General features: G+C 41.5%; 1 protein-coding gene across 1 annotated transcript in view; it reads right to left on the bottom strand.

Moving 5' to 3' along the window:
• Nucleotides 1-22,451, bottom strand: part of LOC115074808 (furin-like) — a 180,813-nt gene that overhangs the window by 146,684 nt on the left and 11,678 nt on the right. Inside the window, exon 2 of the mRNA XM_029574656.1 lies at nt 20,791-21,267. Coding sequence (XP_029430516.1) covers nt 20,791-20,970 — 180 coding nt within the window. The 5' untranslated portion in view covers nt 20,971-21,267. The remainder of the gene's footprint in view (nt 1-20,790; nt 21,268-22,451) is intronic.

Genomic DNA, 22,451 nt, shown 5'->3' with positions numbered 1-22,451 from the left:
ACTGGGAGAAGAGCTTGTTGGGGCATGGCAACTGTAGACTCCGTGAATCTCAGGGTCCAGGCCTATGTCATTAAAAACTCAATTGTCAGAAAATGTGGATCTTTGTGAAGCAAAAGCTGAAAAGCTTCAGCTTAGTGATATTTAAAGATAACCTCTTATTATGTAAGAAATTGGAGAACTTTACAGATATCGATAAGCAGAATTTGTGTTTAACTTCCCTAGAATAGATACAATTTTACTAAATGAGATTTTTAAAAAATCTCTTTTGGAAATTTTGAAGATTCTATCTGATGCACTCAGAGTGGGGCAGTTAAACCTGGGGACAAGTAGGAAGTTTCACAAATGTCATCAGATAGCTTGGATCTGACTGCCTTACTGGAGAATGCAGGAGGGACGAAGACCGTTCCTGCGACACTGATAGGGATTGGGTCTTAAGGCTGTTTTGCAAGTTTAGGGAAGTTCGATTTGAAAAAAACTCTGTGCAAGGTTTTTCAGATGTGATGAAGGCCATGCAGGAGAAAAGGATTTCCGATTTTATTTATAAACATTTGATATTCTCCTTTACCAAGATGGTCTCAAGGTGGATTATAATCACAAATTCCAGTTACACAAGTCTTAGTCTACCATAAGCATAGAATATCCCAAAAGGGGAACATATATGGAGGGAGAAGTGAGTATATAAGGGGGTAGAGTTTCAGGGAGGAAGGATGTGGTTGTCTAAGGGGTAAAAAAAAAAAGGTACAGTAGTAGTAGTGGATGACAGAGCACAGTTCCCAGAGTCAAAAAGCAAGGGAATCTCAGAGTCTAGTCGCACCGGTCACTGTTCTGAAGTGAATTTCTGGAGTTAAGAGACGTTTAGAAGAATGTCTTGCTGAATAGCCAGGCCTAAGGGTTTTGCAAATAGGGGCACTATTCTTCTTAAAGTTTCCCTGTAAAAGCATTAAGTAGGTAATTTTGATCCAAATTTCTCAGTAAAGAGATTTCTTTTAGTCCTACTAAGTTCCCCCATCTCTTCAGTTTAAGAAGTCATGATGGTTGGAGTATGATTGTATGATTTTTTTTTTTTTGTCCTATCTGATGAACTTGTGTGTAGAGTGTTTTTGTTATTTACTTGAGATGTGTATTTTCTTTTGTGTTATTATAGTTGTGCTATCACCTCTCTCTTTACAAGTATATTCTTGGTTGCAATTTGCAAATTTATCAATAAAAAGTTAAAAAGGAAGACAGATATCTGTCTAGCAGTCTGAGCACTGAGCTTGTTTCTGTTATTTTATAAGCATGCAGAGGGGCCAGCACTGAGCAAAACTAACAAGTTAAAATTCATCACTGTTTTTCATAAACAAAATGCAGCTCAACAGAACATAATTTAGGAGTTTTAAAAGCAGGGCCTTGAGTACCCCCCAGCCAGCTGTTTTCAGGATATCCATAATGAATATACATGAGAGATTTGCATAGAATGGAGGCAATGCATGCAAATCTCTCTCATGAATATTCATTGCAGATATCCTAAAAACCCAACTGGGTAGGAGATAGTCCAGGACAAGATTGAAAACCTCCCAACCACTGATTTTCTACCATCCTTGAAGCTGAATAAATATGATACTTTAACATTTTAGACTCTGCAGAATATTTTTCCATTTACAATTCTGCTCAGTTACTGTTTAGAAATATTCTTTCAGCGAAGGCATCCCGTAGGGGAAAAACAAATTGTCAAGTTACCTGGTTTATAGGCCCTAATTAAGCCCTACAAGCAATTACTCAAAAAACAGGAACGTCTGTTGTAAAGAAGATACGCTTTACTGCTGTACCATGGAAGCTAAACAAGGAGAGGAACCTGCATGGCAAACAGCACGCCCGTTCTAGCTGTGAACAGAGCAACTATGCCCAACCTCTGGGACTGTGGTAATGGGGCAGATTCTCTCGACAGTGGGTGGTATGTGAACAAACCGGGAGGACCAGCTTATCCCACGCAGGATATATTTGTTTCCCTACTAATTCTGCATTATATACAAGCACCATCTCATAATGTAAATATTCTGGCAGTATTATTTCTACATCAAAGCTCAAAAATATGGGTTTCTATTATATATAAGTGTGGATGCCCATGAAATATCAAAGAAGTCCTTTTCTTTCTTTTTTTTTTTGTGGGGTTTACATTTTGCCCTACGCACGCTGGCTCTTTTCTGCTGAAGCCTGTTAAGGACAAGCCCTGGCCCGCGCAGACCTATTCCCTCTCCACAGCCCCCCTTCCCCATTTATTAACAGCTTTTATAGACAGTAAAAATCTAAACACACCCACAGCGTACAAAATTCATGAAATACCTCACCCCTAAGTCCACACTCTCTGCTCTCGTCTGCCAGGGCCTGGGTAGAAATTCCCAGCAATGCACGCTCTGCGCTTCCAGGCCCCTGGAGGGAGAAATCTCTCAGCACATGTGACATAGCACATTAGACATTGACCTGGCAATCGCACAGGCTCCCCACCCTTTTTCTTATGGGGAGAGGGGCTGTATGTCACACTGAAAATCAATTAAAAAAGCCACTTTTCACAGAACTCTGCAATCCTACTCTTTCAGAAAAGGCACCTGAACCATATGTGGCCAGGGCGAGGAGAAATGCTCTCACCAAGAGAGGGCAAGTGGTGCATTCCTATCCTATCCAGGTGCATACACCCTGGGGATGCAGCGAGTGATAAGAAGCACTTTTATTATCCTTACATATGAAGAAAGCTATTCATTTACTGCTTAATTATTATTACAAATAGCATTTCTTGGGACCTTATTACCATACAACAGATATGCAATGTCAGACATATTTCAAGTCGACTCCAATAGCAGGCAAGGCTAAAATGCAGCTCGGGAGTACAACAGCTCGGTAAGAGAACGTTTATTTCACTCACAGACATTTCAAGAATTTTGCATAAGCATAAAAAGTTAAAAAGAAAATGCGGTGAGACACAGAGGAAGATACATCTGAAAATCAAGCTGTCATTTACTACGTTACTATGTAATAGTCAAGAAAAACACGAATAATTGAAAATCTCGCTAAATTAATTACCGTAGTCCACAAAACATTGAGGAAGGAGATCACTACGGAAGAGAGCAAAAGAACCCAACACAAAGAGAAAATATATATACATAAAAAATAAAAATAAATACCCCACCGCATAAAGCTGTCATCAGTAAATGTATGCGGTCTTTACAATTTCCACAGCATAGGAACCCTAGGGAGTCTGGATCTAGGTCAGAGAAGCAGTCACCACTATTTCACTAGTCAAGAAAACAGATGATGTTGAGGGATCAAAAAACAACATCTCTAACATCCTGAAACTTAAACAATGACTTCCTTGTGAATGTATTATTTTATTTAAAAGACCTGTAGCCTGCAGACTCCAAACAAATGTTCAGCATGGATATTAAAAAAAAACAAACCATAATTAAAATAAACCACAAAAAAAAAAAAATATCAAATTAAAAGCATCTTTAAAATACAAAGCTTTTAATAGCTTTCCCAAATACCTTCAGATCATTTTCTATTCTGAGATCCACTGGCAGTGAATAGAATATGAAAATGGCTCCACATGCAATAACTTAAGACGCATTAAAAATTTTTTTTTTAAAAAGCCAAGCTTTTTGCCTTAGCTTAGGCTGACAAGAAACGTACAAACCTTAAAACCCATTAACAAAAACATCTCTGTGTCTGAATTTATTTATTTATTTATTTATTTAATAATTCTTTGTCTGAATCAAGAGGCAAGTGAATGAATAATGTTACTGGGACTAGTGTATCAGAACCAGACTTTTCCAGGAAACCAGATTAAAAAAAAAACTGTCAACCCCCCCCCCCCCCCCCCCAAAAAAAAAAACCCACAGATGAGTCTGTGGATCTCTAGTGGAAGGTAATATATTTATGGGAAAATAGGTGGGAATGATGCAACCAGGACCCTTCAATATTTCCAATACGTACATTTTTTTCAAAGATATCATATGGAGAAACAGGTGAATTTTTAGAAAAATTGATCAAGTGCATATTCCTACATTGGATCCCGTTTTCCAGAAACTTTCAGACTTGTTATTGAAATTCATATTGTCTTTCATCTAAAGTCTGATCATTCACTTTCAGCTTTTTTTCATACCTTCTTCCCAGAAGTCAGCTTTATGTTCCAATTCAGTATTCTGGTCCTTCACCTCAGATTCCACAGTCACCTTCTGAAACCAGTTAGACAACTGCTTTATGTGCCCAGTCAGAGAAAGCCACAGACTCCCGATGGGCAATAAAGTTAAACGTTTCCAGGTGCTCCATCAGCTGCAAACCTTCATGGGGAAAATTCCCCAATCTGCACAACTCCGGCACCAGAGGGGTCCCCGCTGCAAATCCTGACCTCGATCTCCCAAAAAATCCAGGAACTGGCCCGGCTCTCTCCCCCTCCCTCAGACAGCAAGCTCAGCCAAACATCACTAGTGTGCAACTGGCGAGGAGACTGCACCTCGGGGGAATGACCTGCCACGTCTGGGAAAGACGAACGCCTCCCCCCATCTCCTTCGCCATTGCCAAGAAAGACATCCCCCCCCCTCCCCCGATGCGGCCTGCGAAGCCACCTCCCGAGTCGGGCCTTGGAAGGATGTCGATCCAGGTTTGGGTTCCGAGAGGGAAAACTCAAAGCTCCCCCCACCCCTTTGCGCTTCACCATCATAGCACCACATACAGCCTCAGACAGATGCACCACACCATCATGACGACTCCGCCAGTTACCAGGAAGAAGCACTGCATTTTATTTTCTCCTAATCCCTGGGTGCCAAATCATCAGACACCCCCCCCTTTCTAACCCTATACTGGGCCCAAAAGCATTGCAGGAGGTTAAGCACTCCTGGGAAGAAAAGAAAAAAATGATCATGTAAAAAAAGGTGCATACTGCACAGCCTAACCAGGCTTTGAAACAAGGTTATCTCGGGGAAACCATTCTAAACCTGACCAGACATTGAAAGAACACCCCCTTCCAAAATGTTCAAACATCTGTTGCTTTATCTCCTGGAAGTAAAATGCATTAAACCAGCGTTTGCTCCGCGTAGCTACTACATCTACCCCACAACTGCCCAAGTGAAAAGTACATTCCAGAATTCCTCGAAAAATGAAGTAGCAATGAAAGCATGGAACAGCTTGGTTGGGTTTACTTTCCATCCCCCCACCCCCCATACTTCTGTAGCAATTCTAAATATTTAAAGCTCTGGTGTAATCAATCACCTTCAAAAAAGCATGCACCAAGTGAAATGGCGGTTTAAACCGTGCTGAGACAAATGATAAAGGATAAAATTCAGCAGTTCCTGTTGGCTCTCTCGGTTGGGTAGTGGGTTACAAAGAAAAGACCCAACTGTGAACACCAATGAGCTGGAAGAAAGTTCTGGATAGGCCCAGATCTGGGGACTGCAGAGTCCTTGAATACCCTTCAGGGAACAGACAAGACAGCTAAGAGAAGGAAGGCGTATGGCAACACCAAGATCAGCCATAATATGCCCCTGAAGCAGGCAACGAAACGTGGTACCATGTCAGGCGAAAACTGAAGGACCAGATGCAGGGCCTTTGAAACAATAAGGAAAGTACATTAAATGCATTAAGAAAAATAAATAGTTTTTTTAAGTATATTGATAAATACCAATGATTACATATGATCCAATTGAGACTGAAGGTACAAAATAATGAATATTTGATACCTTGGCACAGATGTTATGAATGTCCTTACATATTTATATGCTTAAAACAGGCTTCCAGGAATAGATACCAATGTTCATTTAAACAACTGTAGAGTAGTTGGATGAGGTCTTGATTGAGATCACCAAGATCAGAGCATCCCTCCAAACTGGATGACTGAGCAATGAAGAGACTGATCAGGGAACATAAGAAATTGCCATACTGGGTCAGACTAAGGGTCCATCAAGCCCAGCATCCTGTTTCCAACAGAGGCCAAAACCAGGCCACAAGAACCTGGCAATTACCCAAACACTAAGAAGAACTCATGCTACTGATGCAATTAATAGCAGTGGCTATTCCCTAAGTAAAATTGATTAATAGCCATTAATGGACTTCTCCTCCAAGAAGCAACCAAGATGCCAACGAAAGCTTTGAAAGAACTAAAAAGAATTCCTTGGCATAGACTGGTCAAAGTGTGCATGTGGCAGCAATATCCCAAGCACTCCACAAAGCTGGCCTGTATAGTAGGGTGGCAAGAAAGAAGTCATTACTTTAAAAAATAGCCCATCTCGAATCCCGTTTGAGGAATCCAAAGCAATACTTGGGATACTATAGTCCTGGGACAAAAAAAAACCAAAACAACTTTTGTGGTCTGACAAAACTAAAGTAGAGCTTTCTGCTCTCAATGCAAAGCAAACAGCACAGCAATTCATCCAGGAAAACCCCCCACCTCTACTGCGAAGAATGGTGGTGGCAGCATCACGTTAACGGGATGGGGCTTACTGGCAGGGTCTGGGGCACTTATCAGGACAGAAGAGACCATGAATGGAGGAGAAGTTTCCTTGAGGAAAATCCGTTACCCTGTCTGCAAGAAAGCTGAAACCGAGATGGACGTTCACCTTTCAGCATGACACGGACCAGAACCACACAGCCAAAGCTACACTGGACTGGCCCCGGTCAGAGCCTTGACCTCAATCCAATCAAAAATCCGTGGCATGACTTGAAGGCTGGGGAGCATCGATGAACAACAAAGATCTGGTCAGAGCTTGAACAGTTTTGTGAAGAAGAATGGCCTAATGCTGACAAATCTAGGTGTACAAAGTTTGTGGAGACCTCTCTCAGACTCACAGCTAGACACTTCTGCAAAGGAGCTTCCATACATATTGACTTGGGGGGGGGGGGGGGGAGAACAGATTTAGTCAATTCTATTTCAGTTTTGTTTGTTTTTTTTATAAATATATGCTCTCTCCCCCATTTTTGCCCTTGAAATGCAAGAAATATATATGGTGTGTTGAGTGGAAAAAAATCATTGAAATGCTTGCATGTCTGTTTAAGAAGGTGTAGACATTTGATAGTCAATGTAAATGATCCACGTACATAGAACAGATGTTGGATTCTGAATCTGAAGGTTATGGGCTTCAAAAGCCTGCAACACCATAATCTCAAATTAAAAAAAAAAAAAGTTTCCTAGCTGTGAGCCAGCAGGTGTGCATGATCCGCAAATAGAGATGCCTTCTCCTCACCCAGCTTGATCCAGTCCTGGCTTTACCCCAATGCATGCAGGACATTGCAGTTTGTATTGTCCCAGTTCCTTCCCGCTCCTTTGGGCTTCCAGATCAATCCGAAAGCTGGGTTCGAATCTGGCACCATCAGCCTTCATCCTCAACTACCTGGGGATTTTTTTCCCTAATTTATAATCCTCTTCAAATTCCCCCCCCCCCCCCCCCCACACCTAGTGAAGTCATCACAGCAGTCCAGGGGGCCAGTAGGTATCACCCTTAAGCAATGACCATGGCTCCCCCCCCCCCCCCCAGGGGGCTGTGAACACGACCTCTGCAGCATCCCCAGTCCCAAGTCGACACAAAGAGGATCAAACCAGGGACCTTCTGTATAAGCCCCACTGAGCCACCAGGACGGCCCTGACCCAGTGATCTCTTTAAGAAACAAGACTGCAATTCCATGCATTCAACGGGACAAACCGCCCACGTTCAGCTAACCAGAGGTGAGAGGACAAACCTATATGCACAAGTTCTGCTATGTCGAGCTGCTTCGTGATCCATATAAGGCAATCATTTATTTTAAAGAATGTTGTACTTCAAATTTCGAAGCAAACGTTTCCAAGCTTTGAGTTACATAGGAGGGTTCTGCTGCATCAGTAACATAAAAATATTATTGAAAACTTAATAAATTGTTTAAACATAACATAAAATAACATTCCTTACATAAAATGCTTTTGTTTAAAAATAAATTTCTTTCTTTTTTTTTTTTTTTTTAAAGTAGGTATCCTTTTCTGTCTACATCCAACTACCTCCCTCCACAACATAAGACGTCATCACTCAAAGAAGCTACATCTGTGTTCTGGCTTCATGCCCCATAAATGACTAGGAGTGTGCATTAGTGAACTTCCCACCCCACAAACACAGAATGGGAGAAACGCCTGAATCAGTTCTTCACAAATCACTACTACTGGCCAGCGGCAGAGTTACCTCCTAAAATTAAATGCATTGCCCAGTTAGGTTTCTCTGCAGTCCACACACCTTCCTCTGTAGCAAACAAACAAACAAAGGACAATATATTAAAAGCCAACCGAAACACCAGGCAGAAAAGGCAAAAGGCTTCAAGGTGTTCAGATAAAGCACATTAGAGCTTGGTGCCAATCTTTGCAAATAAAAGTCCCAACCCACCACTGGCCATCTTTGCTGGTGAAAAATTGTTTCAATGACAGCCCGACACTGGAGCAGGAATCTCTGCTTCAGGCGCTGTGGTTTGCCATCTGTGAGCAGAGCCATCTAAGAAGGAGACAAACCCCCATTTTAAAAGAAATAAAAGGCCTGAAAAAGAAGAACCAATCAAATATGAAAGATACCAAGGAGTAGATCTACCGGAGCAAATATAAACGAACAATGTATAAAATGGAATAAACTGATGATGTGTGCATTTCTGCCTCAGAATTCCATTCTAGTGACTAGACGTGGCGTCCCCTTGTAGCAAAGTCCCCTCGTGCCGCTTTAGTCATGTCGTCCCCTCGTGCTGCTTTAGTCATGTCGGCTCTGTAACAGCGCTTGGAATCACAGAGGATAAGCATCCTCCTTTCCCTACAAGCTGGCAACGTTTTCTTTTGTGCCACAACTATTTCATGTTTGATTATGCTTTTCATTACAAACCCATGGCCTAACAATGGACCTTTCTGTTGGTCCCGATTTAGCATACATTTCTAAATTTGAGAAGGATTGCGTTTATACTTCCTCTAGTTTTCATATTTTATTATATCGTGGAATAGATACATAGATAACTTTTTTTTTTCCTTTCGGATGAGTATAGAAAGTAACCAGATTCTTTTTCATGGATGGTTGAACACGCTTGAGCAGAACTCACACTTTACAACCAATTATCCAAATATTCTTTGTGGTTGTAATGATTATCAAACAAGGGTCTTCTATTGGACATTGTTTAAAAATACAATCCTAGAGGCACAGTCCATGTGTATTCCACGCATTAAGAAAGGTGGAAGGAAGGCAAAACAATTACAGTCATGGTTAAAAGGTGAGGTGAAAGAGGCTATTTTAGCCAAAAAAAAATCCTTCAAAAATTGGAAGAAGGATCCATCTGAAGAAAATAGGATAAAACAAGCATTGTCAAGGTAAGTGTAAAACATTGATAAGACAGGCGAAGAGAGAATTTGAAATGAAGTTGGCCATAGAGGCAAAAACTCATAATAAAAACTTTTTTAAATATATCCAAAGCAAGAAACCTGTGAGGGAGTCGGTTGGACCATTAGATGACCGAGAAGGGGCTCTTAGGGCAGATAAGGCCACTGCATAAAAACTAAATGAATTCTTTGCTTCTGTGTTTACTAATGAGGATGTTGGGGAGATACCAGTTCCGGAGATGGTTTTCAGGGGTGCATGAGTCAGACGAACTGAACGAAATCACTGTGAACCTGGAAGATGTAGTAGGCCAGATTGTCAAACTAAAGAGTAGCAAATCACCTGGACCGGATGGTATGCATCCTAGGGTACTAAAGGAACTAAAAAATGAAATTTCTGATCTATTAGTTAAAATTTGTAACCTATCATTAAAATCATCCATTATAACTGAAGACTGGAGGATAGCTAATGTAACCCCAATATTTAAAAAGGGCTCCAGGGGCGATCCGGGAAACTATAGACCAGTGAGCCTAACTTCAGTGCCGGGAAAAATAGTGGAAACTATTCTCAAGATCAAAATCGTAGAGCATATAGAAAGACATGATTTAATGGGACACAGTCAACATGGATTTACCCAAGGGAAGTCTTGCCTAACAAATCTGCTTCATTTTTTGAAGGGGTTAATAAACATGTGGATAAAGGTGAACCGGTAGATGTAGTGTATTTGGATTTTCAGAAGGCGTTTGACAAAGTCCCTCATGAGAGGCTTCTAGGAAAACTAAAAAGTCATGGGATAGGAGGCGATGTCCTTTCGTGGATTACAAACTGGTTAAAAGGCAGGAAACAGAGTAGGATTAAATGGACAATTTTCTCAGTGGAAAAGGGTAAACAGTGGAGTGCCTCAGGGATCTGTACTTGGACCGGTGCTTTTCAATATATATAGAAATGATCTGGAAAGAAATACGACGAGTGAGGTTATCAAATTTGCAGATGATACAAAATTATTCAGAGTAGTTAAATCACAAGCAGACTGTGATGCAAGGTCCTCCTGTAATGTAAGACTGGAAGATTGGGCATTCAAATGGCAGATGAAATTTAATGTGGACAAGTGCAAGGTGTTGCATATAGGGAAAAATAACCCTTGCTGTAGTTACACGATATTAGGTTCTATATTAGGAGCTACCACCCAGGAAAAAGATCTAGGCATCATAGTGGATAATACTTTAAAATAGTCGGCTCAGTGTGCTGCAGCAGTCAAAAAAGCAAACAAACAATGTGAATTATTAGGAAGGGAATGGTTAATAAAACGGAAAATGTCATAATGCCTCTATATCACTCCATGGTGAGACCACACCTTGAATACTTTGTACAATTCTGGTCGCCACATCTCAAAAAAGATATAGTTGCGATGGAGAAGGTACAGAGAAGGGCAACCAAAATGATAAAGGGTATGGAACAGCTCCCCTATGAGGAAAGGCTGAAGAGGTTAGGGCTGTTCAGCATGAGAAGAGACGGCTGAGGGGGGATATGATAGAGGTCTTTAAGATCATGAAAGGTCTTGAACGAGTAGATGTGACTTGGTTATTTACACTTTCAAACAATAAAAGGACTAGGGGGAATTCCATGAAGTTAGCAAGTAGCACATTTAAGACTAATCGGAGAAAATTCTTTTTCACTCAACGCACAATAAAGCTCTGGAATTTGTTGCCAGAGAATGTGGTTAGTGCAGTTAGTGTAGCTGGGTTCAAAAAAGGTTTGGATAAGTTCTTGGAGGAGAAGTCCATTAACTGCTATTAATCAAGTTTACTTAGGGAATAGCCACTGCTATTAATTGCATCAGTAACATGGAATCTTCTTAGTGTTTGGATAATTGCCAGGTTCTTGTGGCCTGGTTTGGCCTCTGTTGAAAACAGGATGCTGGGCTTGATGGACCCTTGGTCTCACCCAGCATGGCAATTTCTTATGTTCTTTAAGTTGACCGCAATAATTTGGTACGTTTTCAAAGTTATCATCCATGATGATTCAAATGCGGTTTACTGGTAGAACAATTTTTTTTTTGCTTTGTAGGATTTGCTGTGCGTTAGTGAATTTTAAACAGAAATCAAAAGCTTTGTTACATCGTTTTGCTCTTCATGATTATCCAGTTAAGACCATTAAAGCTGCATACCACTGAGCTCATTATGCAGATATCATATTCACTTTTGGAATATAAAGCTATGCCGGCAGAAAGATGGATAATTATACGTGTGTTTTATAACATACCAATTTGGCGCATCAGACTGCAGATACTGTTAGAAGGCACTGGAATATTTCAGCTAGGTATCCTATATTCACCGAGTAGCTACGGATTTGCCTTGATAAAAAGGGGCCAAAATATTAAGTACTACATGGTGCAGGCATTACCCGTGCAACCTTTACAAGCTACAGATGGTAAGAGGACAATATTCTTGTGGCAAATGTGATTTGCATGCATACACTTTGTCTGGGCAATAATGTAGACATTCTTCCACTGGTTTTATTGTCAACCATTAAAACAGACTGCACTTTGAGATTCATGCGATGCATTGCTCTTGCACACTGCTGTACCCAGGTCGCACCATACGCACCTGGCTCACTGAACATCAGGCTTTGACACTCTTAAACGTTCAAGCCCCATTAGTACAACTTGCAACCATTCATTTAACCAGCTCCAACAGTCTGTGATAGAGCAGAGGGGGTGGGAGGGTGATAATCATGTTGCTTGAGTAACGTTTATATATCATCGGATTCTTATCCTTAATACAAAGTCACCTTCAGGTATGAAAAACATAACAGCATGCATTATCAATTTACATTAGTTAGTTTATTAAATGTTGAATTTTTTTGTTTGCTCCAGTAGTTCTACACCTTGGTATATTTGACTGGCTCTTCTTTTTTGGGCATTTTTTTCTTTTAAAATGGAAGTTTGTTTCCTTGTAGTTTGCTGTCTGTGAGCAGAGCCATCTAGAACCCCCGAGGCAAAGATGATCAGTAGCATTTTTGGACTTTTATATGCAATCCATAAAAAGTTAAAATATATGTCCTCATGTCTGACGAACGATTATAACTAGAATACAGGCACAGCATTACTGGAGGTTGGTGTGCAATGGTCAGATAATTTGCATTGGGTATATATGCTATGATTTGAGAAGGGCTGGTATTATTTTACACTAAAATGCCTATTTTGATCAAATTAAAAAAAAAAAAAAAGGTTTCTTCCTAGCACAAACATCTTCATACAATATGGACGTCACAAGCCCTTCAAGTAAAGCTTGGGTTTCACTTAATGGTGGTGGGGTAGGGAGAGAAGTGTAGTGGGTGAGTGGGGGGGGGGGGGGGGGAACAGAAATGCTTTGGGTTGACCACGGCCCTATCAGGTCACTCTCAGGCTGAGCAATTTCACAAAGGGAGTCCGAGGGCACAGAATCCTTCCCCATTCCGCGGTAATTGCACGCCTAGTAATTTCATTTCCTAAATGAGCTCTCCTGCCACACACACACACACACACACGCTAACAGCACAGGGCAGGTGGGGGCTGCCATAGACCCAAGATGGAATCTCATTTTTATAATTAATTAATTTATATTCACGGAAGGGGAAAAATGGCAAAACATTTCAGTTAAAAAAAATAAAAAAAAAAGCTTTGGAACCTACTGGGGCAGAGAATTAAATGCTTTGACTTACGTAATATCCACTGCACTGGCACAATACGGTTCAGACGGGGAGGGGGAAGAGCAGAATTTTACAAATATGGATGGAAAAGGGTAGATTTTTAAAGATATTAACCAGGCCAAATGGAGACACATGGATCTCATCCACTGGGCAAAATCAGCTTGGTTCGTTTTATGGAACAGAATATTTCCTAAAGGTTACCAAACAAAATACATTTTTTTTCCTCCACGCTACTGGTCCTTTTAATGCAGCTAAGCCCAGGAGTCCCTACCACCTGCGTTCCTGTCTCCATCCCTTACTGCCAGGAGACCCTACTGCTGCTGCCACAGACGGTACACAGAGCAAAAAAAAAAAGGAACAACTGCCCGGGGCCTACATGGGTCTGCCCAGAGACGAAAGGAGCCCAGCCCAGTCCAAGCCACCGCAGGCAGAGATCTCCGGGCAATAGCATTAGGAAGAGAAGTGGTGCACGGCCTGCGAGCGCTTGCTGAATCACAGGCCACTCCCTGATACTCCCCTACTGCCAAGCCTAAACGTATCCGTTGGGACCAGTCAGCCAAACGAAGAGACGCAAGGACGGGGCAGACCCAGGAATGGACTGGAGGGGGGGGGGGGGGAGGATCAGCCCAGAACCCGAGAAGGGGCCACAGGAGGAGGTGGAGCTCAAGGCATGGAGAGGGTGGAGTGATAGGTAGAGATCATGGGGTAGGGGGGAAGACACCCTGGGCTACAGGGCAGAACTAGAACTAATCCCGGCGGGGTGTACGCAGAATGCCAACGCAAGCTACAAATCATGCAACTTGAATAGTGCAGCTTGCCCGAAGAATCGCAGCTGCCTTATTTCAATGAAAGTTAGCTGCAAAACTTGAGTTGTGGTCACAGGAGTCCCGATGCTCCAAGGGCCCCATGGACGTGAAAATAGCTAAACCCCAGGGACCTGCACAGAACCCCTATCCACCAGCCCAGCCCACCCACACCCTTGGAAGTGGCCACTGTTCCAAAAAAAAAAAAAAAAAAAAAAAGTTTAAGTTTTAAAGTCAACAGGCCCCTCCCTTTCAATAAACAATTACAGCCCCTGGAGGCCAAAACCTCCCCACCCCCCCCCCCCCTTACTCACAAATTAGTCCCTGGTGGTCCAGTGGAGACCCAGAGTGTCCTTTAGGCTTCAGGCCCAGGGGCCGCCATTTTGCAAAATGGCACCGTTCGGTCCTTTGCCCCAATGGGCAAAATACTGCAGCTTAATGAACGACCCCCACCCGCCCAAGTCTGAACCTGAGGCAACGGAAGGTGAAGTGGCTTGACCAAGGTCACAAGCAGTGCCAACAGACTTGAACCCTGGTTTCCCTGGTCCGCAGCCCTCCTGCTGCTCTCTAAACGTTAGGCTACTCCTCCACTCCATTCAATAAAACAAAAGAAACATTGCTCAGAGTCCTCCTCCTTACTGTGCGTGGGATAAAGTCCGCAAAGGTGAAAACGCAAGGTCGTCACACAGCTGTTCAGACACACGAGGCTCTACATAACATGTGGGTAATAAATACGGTTAAGTCATGTTTCAAAAGGTTGCTAACCGATTACTACTGTGAGTGATGCTGACCAATGCATGCTCTGGTTCCTCCGTCCCAGCAGATCAACTCATCATCCGTTAAACCCTCCTAGGCAGACAAAGAATTGGCAACTGGTAAAGGTGCCAAGCCTGTATCCCTTTACAGGCCGCAGACTACACAAGACAGGCAGTCTGCAAAGCTGAGGGGGGAGGCTCACCCTGGCTGAGCAAGACTGGAAATATATATCAGAAGGGCTTCAAAGCTAAGAGCACAGAATAAACAGATACACAATCTGTGAAAGACGGGCAAGAAAGGGAAACTGCCTGTGTGCTAAGAAAGCAAGGAGCCCCCGAGATAAGGCATTCAGCGGGAGCAGAGGTTAGGGGGCGGCAGAGAATTAACATTTCTAAGCCATCACGTGATTTCTGCACGGAACATTCCAGGAGAACAAAACCGTGAACCGTGGCAGCACGTTACAGCAGCGAAGGGCAGAATATTTCTGTGAACACCACGGGTCCTGTTTCCCCAAGCTTTCTCCCTTAGCTTATGCCCACTGCAAAATAATTCTTAAAAAAAAAAAAAAAGTAGTGACATAGCAAATGTTGGCAGATAAAGGACCAGTTAACCATTCAGACGGCCCAGTTTCCCTGCCTGAAAAATTTAGTAGACAATGCAATAAAGTGTGGCAGCCTAGCGCACAGGTTTATACGTATTTTGAACGTGCTAGACTAGCGCGCCCAAACACGTAACCAACAGCGCTCATCACATGTAAATTCCACGTAGACGAGGCTATTGCCTATTACTCCCCAATGCATAAAATCAATGGGCGCCTAACGCACACTTTTTAATGGGGCAAATTTAACTCCAGCCCTGGAGGGGTCATTAAGTCAATCTGCGATCCAAAGGCACAGGAGAAATTGGGAAAAAAAAACAAAAAAAAAAACGGTCCTCTGTGGTTCCTCTTATTTAGTATCATTGCGATACTTAAATCTACCGCTTGCGGTGTTTAAGAATAAAGATAACACGTAATGACTTGATATGGAAAAAAATCTGGATGCATAATATTCATCTCCGGGCCGATTTCACCCCTTGCTAGCGTGCGTATCGGGCAAAAAAAAAAAAAAATCGACCTGAAGTGGGATAAAAACGGAAGCTTGCGTTGAGCGGCCACTGCAACTGTGGGAGCCCGATGCATCCGAGCACTAGGGACACATAATTCTTCCCTAGTGCATCCTTTTTACCGCAGCAGCGCATTTAAATATTGTATCGGGCACCCAGGAGACGTGGCTGTGCCCGCATTAGGTTAAAAAAACGGGCACTCAACATTAGCGCGCGTCTTGTTGCATCGGCCTGTAAAAGAGAAGGAATGCGTAACATCTTGAAAATTTCAGCTTAAACCTGCAGCTACTCCCTTCTAGTGAAGTAAAGCTCTGATGTATCCCAGCACTAAGACACGTGGGCAAGTTCTTAGAACTACATGACAAGAGAACTCTGCAAACCAGGAGGCACAGCTACATGCTTTACATCCCCCGACTGGCATTGCTATGATGCAGTATATCTACTCAATCATGTAAAACAAAAATATATAGCCTAAATAGATGTACGTCTGATGCTTCCAGCTGCTGTAAATTTAGAGCTCTACAGATATTAAAGACTGGAAGGGGAAAACAGTAAGTAAATCCACAGCTCTAGCACTAAACTTTCAAAAGGGAAAGTGATAACAATTAGAAAAATAGTTAAAAAAACAACAACAAAAAAAAAACACCTGAAAGGTGCAGCTATAAAAGGTTAAGAGTATGCAACAGGTGTTAAAAAAAAAAATCTTGGAAATACAGTCCAAATGTATTCCACGCATTAAGAAAATAAGATAAAGCATGAGCACTGGCAAGTTTAATGTAAGACACTGATAAGACAGGCTAAGAGAATTTGAAAAGAAGTTGGCCGAAGAGGAAAAGATTCATAAAGACTTTTTAAAATATATCCGAAGCAGAACGCCTGCGAGGGAGTTGGCTGGACCGTTAGATGATTAGGGGTTAAAGGGACACTTAGCAAAAATAAAGCCATTACGGAAAGACTAAAATTCTTTGCTTCAGTGTTTACCAAAGAGAATACTTGGGAGATACCAGTCCTGGAGACTATTTTCAAGGGTGATGATTCAGATGAACTGAACCAAATCATGGTGAACCTGGAAGATGTGGTAGGCCAGACTGACAAACTGAAGAGTAGTAAATCACCTGGACCGGATGGTATACACCCCAGGGTTCTGAAGGAACTCAAAAATGAAATTACTATTAATTTATAACCTATCATTAAAATCATCCATTGTACCTTAAGACTGGAAGGTGGCCAATGTAACCCAGATATTTAAAAAGGGATCCAGGGGTGATCCGGGAACTATAGACCGGTGAGCCTGAATTCAGTGAAGAATATTCTTTGTAAGAGTTTCCACGATTTAAGTCACAGAAACTTTAGATGGACATGGTTTGATGGGACACAGCCAACATGGATTTACCCAAGGGAAGACTTGCCTCACAAATCTCCTACATTTATTGAAGGGTTGAATAAACATGTGGAAAAAGGTGAACTGGTACATGCGGTGTATTTGGATTTTCAGAAGGCGTACGGACAAGGCTTCTAAGAAATCTAAAAAGGAGGCGATGTCCTTTTGTGGATTGCAAACTGGTTAAAAGACACGAAACAGAGAATAGGATTAAATGGTCTGTTTTCACAGTGGAAAAGGGTAAACAGTGGAGTGCCTCAGGGATCTGTACTTGGACCAGTGCTTTTTAATATATTTATAAATGATCTGGAAAGGGGTATGATGAGTGAAGTGATCAAATTTGTGAATGACACTAAATTATACAGTGTAGTTAAATCTCAAGCAGTTTGTGATAAACTGCACAAGGATCTTGTGAGGCTGGAAGATTAGACATCCAAATAGTGGATGAAATTTAATATGGACAAGTGCAAGGTGTTGCATATAGGGAAAAATAACCCTTGGTATAGTTTTACGATGTTAGGTTCCATATTAGGAGGTACCACTCAGGAAAGAGATCTAGGCATCAGTGAATAATACATTGAAACAGTCAGCTCGGCCTGATGTAGTGGTAAAAAAAACCCAGAATGTTAGGAATTGTTAGGAAGGGAATGGTTAATAAAACTGAAAATGTCATAATGCTTTGTATCGCTCCATGGTGAGAACGCACCTTGAATACTGTGTACAATTCTGGTTACGTCTCAAAAAAAAAAAAAAAAGGAGATTATAGTTGCAGTGGAGAAAATACAGAGAAGGGGGACCAAAATGATAAGGGGGCATGAACGGCTGCCCTATGAGGAAAGGCTAAAGAGGCCAAGCTGAATAGCCCTAGAGACGAGTCGGCTGAGCAAGGATATGATCAATGTCTACAAAATTATGAAAGATCTCCTTCTGGGGTGGTAACTCCCAATATGAAACCTAACACGTAACTATGGCAAGGGTATTTTTCCCTATACGCATCACCTTGCCCTTGTGTGTGGTGGTCATACAAAAAGCATGGTTGTCCTGCCTTTTGGGGAGATTTAGTGATTTCATTAGGATATATTTTCGCTATTGCACCAAAACTAATGCCTTAAGGGAGCTGAACAGAAAATAGTAGAACTGGAGCAAATTCAAGGAAATCTAATTAAATCTGAAAATATGCAGATGATAAAAATGGAAAATTTTGAAAATTCCCTAAGAAGAAATAATATTAGAATATTGAATTTTCCTAAACTCAGGTTATTATCTCATCGTGAACTTTTCAAGAACTATTTAAACCTTCTTAAAATTCCTGAGCAAGAGATTTCAACGATTCTTAAAATTTATTACCTGCCTCAGAGGAATAGAGGGAAAAGTTCTGAACAAAATTGTAAGGAAACTTCCTCGTACGAATTAACAGACATACTAGAAAAATCTCATGATTTAATAGTTGACGAAAGAGCTACTCTCTTCATACAATTCGCAACACCATCTGGTAGAGACTTAATTCTGAGAACCTTTTTTCGTAATCAGCATTTAAAATTCTATGGATATCCATTAAAGATTTTCCCGGATATAACCAAAAACACTCAAATCAAAAGGAAAAAATTCATAGCTATGAGGGAAGAAGTTATTGCCAGAGGTGCAAAGTATATCCTCAGATACCCATGCTATTGCTTGATCATCCATCAGAATTCACGATATATATTCAGAGAACCGGAACAACTACGGGTATACCTTGACTCCCACTCTGTATAATTCCAGGGGATGGGAAGGTATTATTGGAAAGGCACTGGTTAATTTTGAAACATTTTGTAAGTTATGTTTTATATTGCCTAGTAACACTGCTTGTTCTACATCTTGGATCCTCAAATTTCCTATAACTATACATAGGGTGAAATTGTTTTGCTTTGGATATTAATTCCGGTAAAATATAATCATTTATTTTGTAACCAGATGTAAAATTCTTGAACGTTTGTTCTGTATATTTTTTTTGAAAAATCAATAAATAAATAATTAAAAAAAAAAAAAAGAAGAATATTTTAAATGAAGACAAAATACAATAAAAGGGAAAAGACAGTAATTTTCTGCATGTTTCATGCCCATGAGATTGGCCCTCTGATCAGTGCCCAGGCTTTGTGTGCGTAAAATTGCGCACGCTATGGAAAAGCACAGGTACAATTACCTCCTGGAAGGAGTGTGGGCACGGACCGGGCGTACGTTAATCTGCTGGGCAAAGTGCGCAAGCTCTTTCAGCTGAGGAGGAAAGAAGCATTTCCGGGGGTAGAGGTCAGTCAGCGGAGTGAACGTACATCTTTCTCCGTCTTTTATGATGGTCCCTTACACTAGCAGGGAAAGGCGGCCAAAAGCTTTCCACATGTTCAAGGCTGATCTTGCTTTATAGGGTCAATTGCAGACGTACCCACTAAAAAACATGCAGCAAAGAATGCAAAGTGCCCAATCAGGACTGCAGACCTCCATTTTTAAAGCTATGCAATTTTACTGTTGGCCCTCGCAATCTAAACACTCCTCTTCTTCCAGTGGAAAAAGTATTAGGAATTCTACTAACTGCACAGCACATTTCCCTGCCCTGCCCCACAACCACCTAAAAAAAAAAAAAAGAATCAAAATCTGTTGATGCAAGTACAACAGAAAATGAATTATCCTAAAAAAAAAAAAACCCACAACCTTGGCCTATTCTACAATTTCACCAAATTAATCAAAGTTCCACAGAACGCTAATCAAACAGTCACCGAAGAATGTGCAAGCAAACAAAAAAAAAAAAAAGCTCAGCTCCATGACATTTAACAAGGGAACAGACAGAGCCCAGACACTCGTGCTTAAAATTTGATACTGACCAAAGATCAAAATACTCACAATGCCCCAGGAGAAGGGGCAAGCTCATAGTCGAGAAATGGAGACAGGACAGCCCAAGTGAACTTTTCAATTTGAGAAACAGGATGGAAAGTACAAAAGCAACACATCTTCCTAACAGCCCTAGACTATGTCCTATTAAAGCAGCAGGAAAGGCTTCCCAAACCTGATCTAGTGACCCCCTCAGCCAGTCAGGTTGCCTATAAGGAGTATACAAGAGAGAAAACTTGTATATACCCAGTCTCTAATGTATGCAGATTCATCTCACACATATTCATTAGGATATCCTAATCCTCAGCTGGCTGTGCGGTTTCCAGGACAGGTTAAGTACTTCAGAATACTAACTCACCTGTCTTATCCCTAGGATGCCTCTCTTATGTTCCATTTCTTATATATTTTATAATTGTTGAGAATAAAAGATGGTACACTTTTTTTTTACTGCAGCCAGTAAACAGACCTTCCTTGGGTCCACTGCTAACTGCATGTGTTACAGGCAGATCAGCACAGCGGCGCACACAGGTTCCTGATATTCTTAAAATACAGAAAATGGCCAAGTTGGAGCAGCTTTCTGAAATGGCAAATATTTTTCTAGCTTTAAACAGAATTTAAAAAAAAAAAAAAAGGTTAATCAATCATTTCTCTTGGTTTTCCCAGACATTTATTTTATCTAAAAACATTCTTTAGTACTGCTGCCTCAAGCAATGACTTATCTTTCACGAGACAGGTGGGAAAAAAAACTTGATATAAAAAAAAAAAAACCCCACATCTTTTCTTAACATACTGCTGTGCCCTACTCATACTCACAAGGATATTAAAGGTTTAAAAAAAAGAGAGAGACAGCCATACCACTTACCTGTCCTCTGTTACGGAATCCGTGCTTCTCTGCTATCCTGTCAGCCTCCGAGCATCCACCCTCAACAAGCACCGCCCAAGTGTTAGTATAAACGTTCTCTCCCATGACCAGCCCAAGCAGAACGCAGAGGCCACTCAACGAAGTCCACAGTAAGAGCAATAAACTTGGCCTTAGACCCATTACACCGTCTGGGGGATGGGGATGGAGTTATTTGTGACGCGTAGGGATAGGTGGTGAATCAACCGCTCAAACTCTTCCTTAGATCGTAAGGATCCGACCTGACGCTTCCACAATCTTGCTCTGTTCGGCGAGTTCTTGGTCAGTCCTGGAGATCATGTGGTCTGTCTCGTCAACCCAACAGCTGAATAGCCGAGCTCATGGTGCCAAAAAGCAAACTGGCCACAGACGGTACAGAAGGTTCAGGAAAGGAGGCAAGGGTGAAGCAGGAGGCTGAAACGCTTGGCTCAAGTTCAGTATCTAGAAATCAAAAACAAACAGATAAAATTTAAATAGTCTGAAAATTCATTTCCCCAACACATTTAAAGCAAAAGAAAGCTACTCTACCCTAAGCTCATTATTCCACCCCAGTACTGTTTTGTATTTGTGCTTACATGAGAACACAAGTTTTAAAAAACTACTTTTTTTGTGTGTGTGTCAATGCACAATTAGCTTGTGGAATTTGCTGCTGAAGGATGTTGTCAAGGCCAATAGTACAGATGGGTTTAAACTGGGTTTGGACAAGGTTCTGGAGGACAGGTTCATTAAGAACATGCCATACTGGGTCAGACCAAGGGTCCATCAAGCCCAGCATCCTGTTTCCAACAGTGGTCAATCCAGGCCATAAGAACTTGGCAAGTACCCAAAAACTAAGTCTATTCCATGTTACAGTTGCTATTAATAGCAGTGGCTATGTTCTAAGTCAACTTAATTAATAGCAGTAATGGACTTCGCCTCCAAGAACTTATCCAAGCCTTTTTTAAACTGCACTAACCATATCCTCTGGCAACAAATTCCAGAGTTTAATCGTGCAATTAAACTTTCTCCGATTAATTTTAAATGTGCCACATGCTATCTTCATGGATACTTGTCTGGGTAGTCAAGGTTGACACCTCTTACTTCTGGGGGAGTGAACCACAGGAAAGGGATCTCCCCATTATATTCTGGCAGGTGCTTCCAAAGGATCCGGATTTGGCCACTGTTGGAGACCGGAGGCTAGATCTGATGGACCACAGGGTCTGACCCGGCAAGGCACTCCCTGAGTTTACTTTAAAAAAAGGAGCAGACTGTGTTTAGAACATATCCCGATGCCTACAGAGCTTAAAGCCTGTTTACTACGAAGCAAAGAACAGACTGGCGTGTTGAACCCAAAATTACAATTAACATTGTTCTAGTCAAGCAAGGATGAAACCAAGGATCTGAGCCCTAGAACTCTACAGCATTTACAAAAATGCTTACAGTGCCCTAAAGATAAACCTCTTTTTAAAACTGCAAATGCATTTTACAAATGCCTGTTTTCCTTTTATCCTCTCCCTTTCTGCTTTTGTTAGGGAGAGGACTGTATGAGACGTCAATGACCACCGAGAGTTCTAGAAGAGAATAATCTAATAAGGACAAATGAATCAGCCCATTAGGAACATAACCTGCTTAAAAACAGTTCATAC

Source organism: Rhinatrema bivittatum, chromosome 13, assembly GCF_901001135.1.
Source record: "Rhinatrema bivittatum chromosome 13, aRhiBiv1.1, whole genome shotgun sequence".
NCBI classification, from domain to species: Eukaryota; Metazoa; Chordata; class Amphibia; order Gymnophiona; family Rhinatrematidae; genus Rhinatrema; species Rhinatrema bivittatum.
The sequence above is the reverse complement of the archived record's forward strand: the minus strand, read 5'-3'. Positions and strand labels throughout refer to the sequence as shown.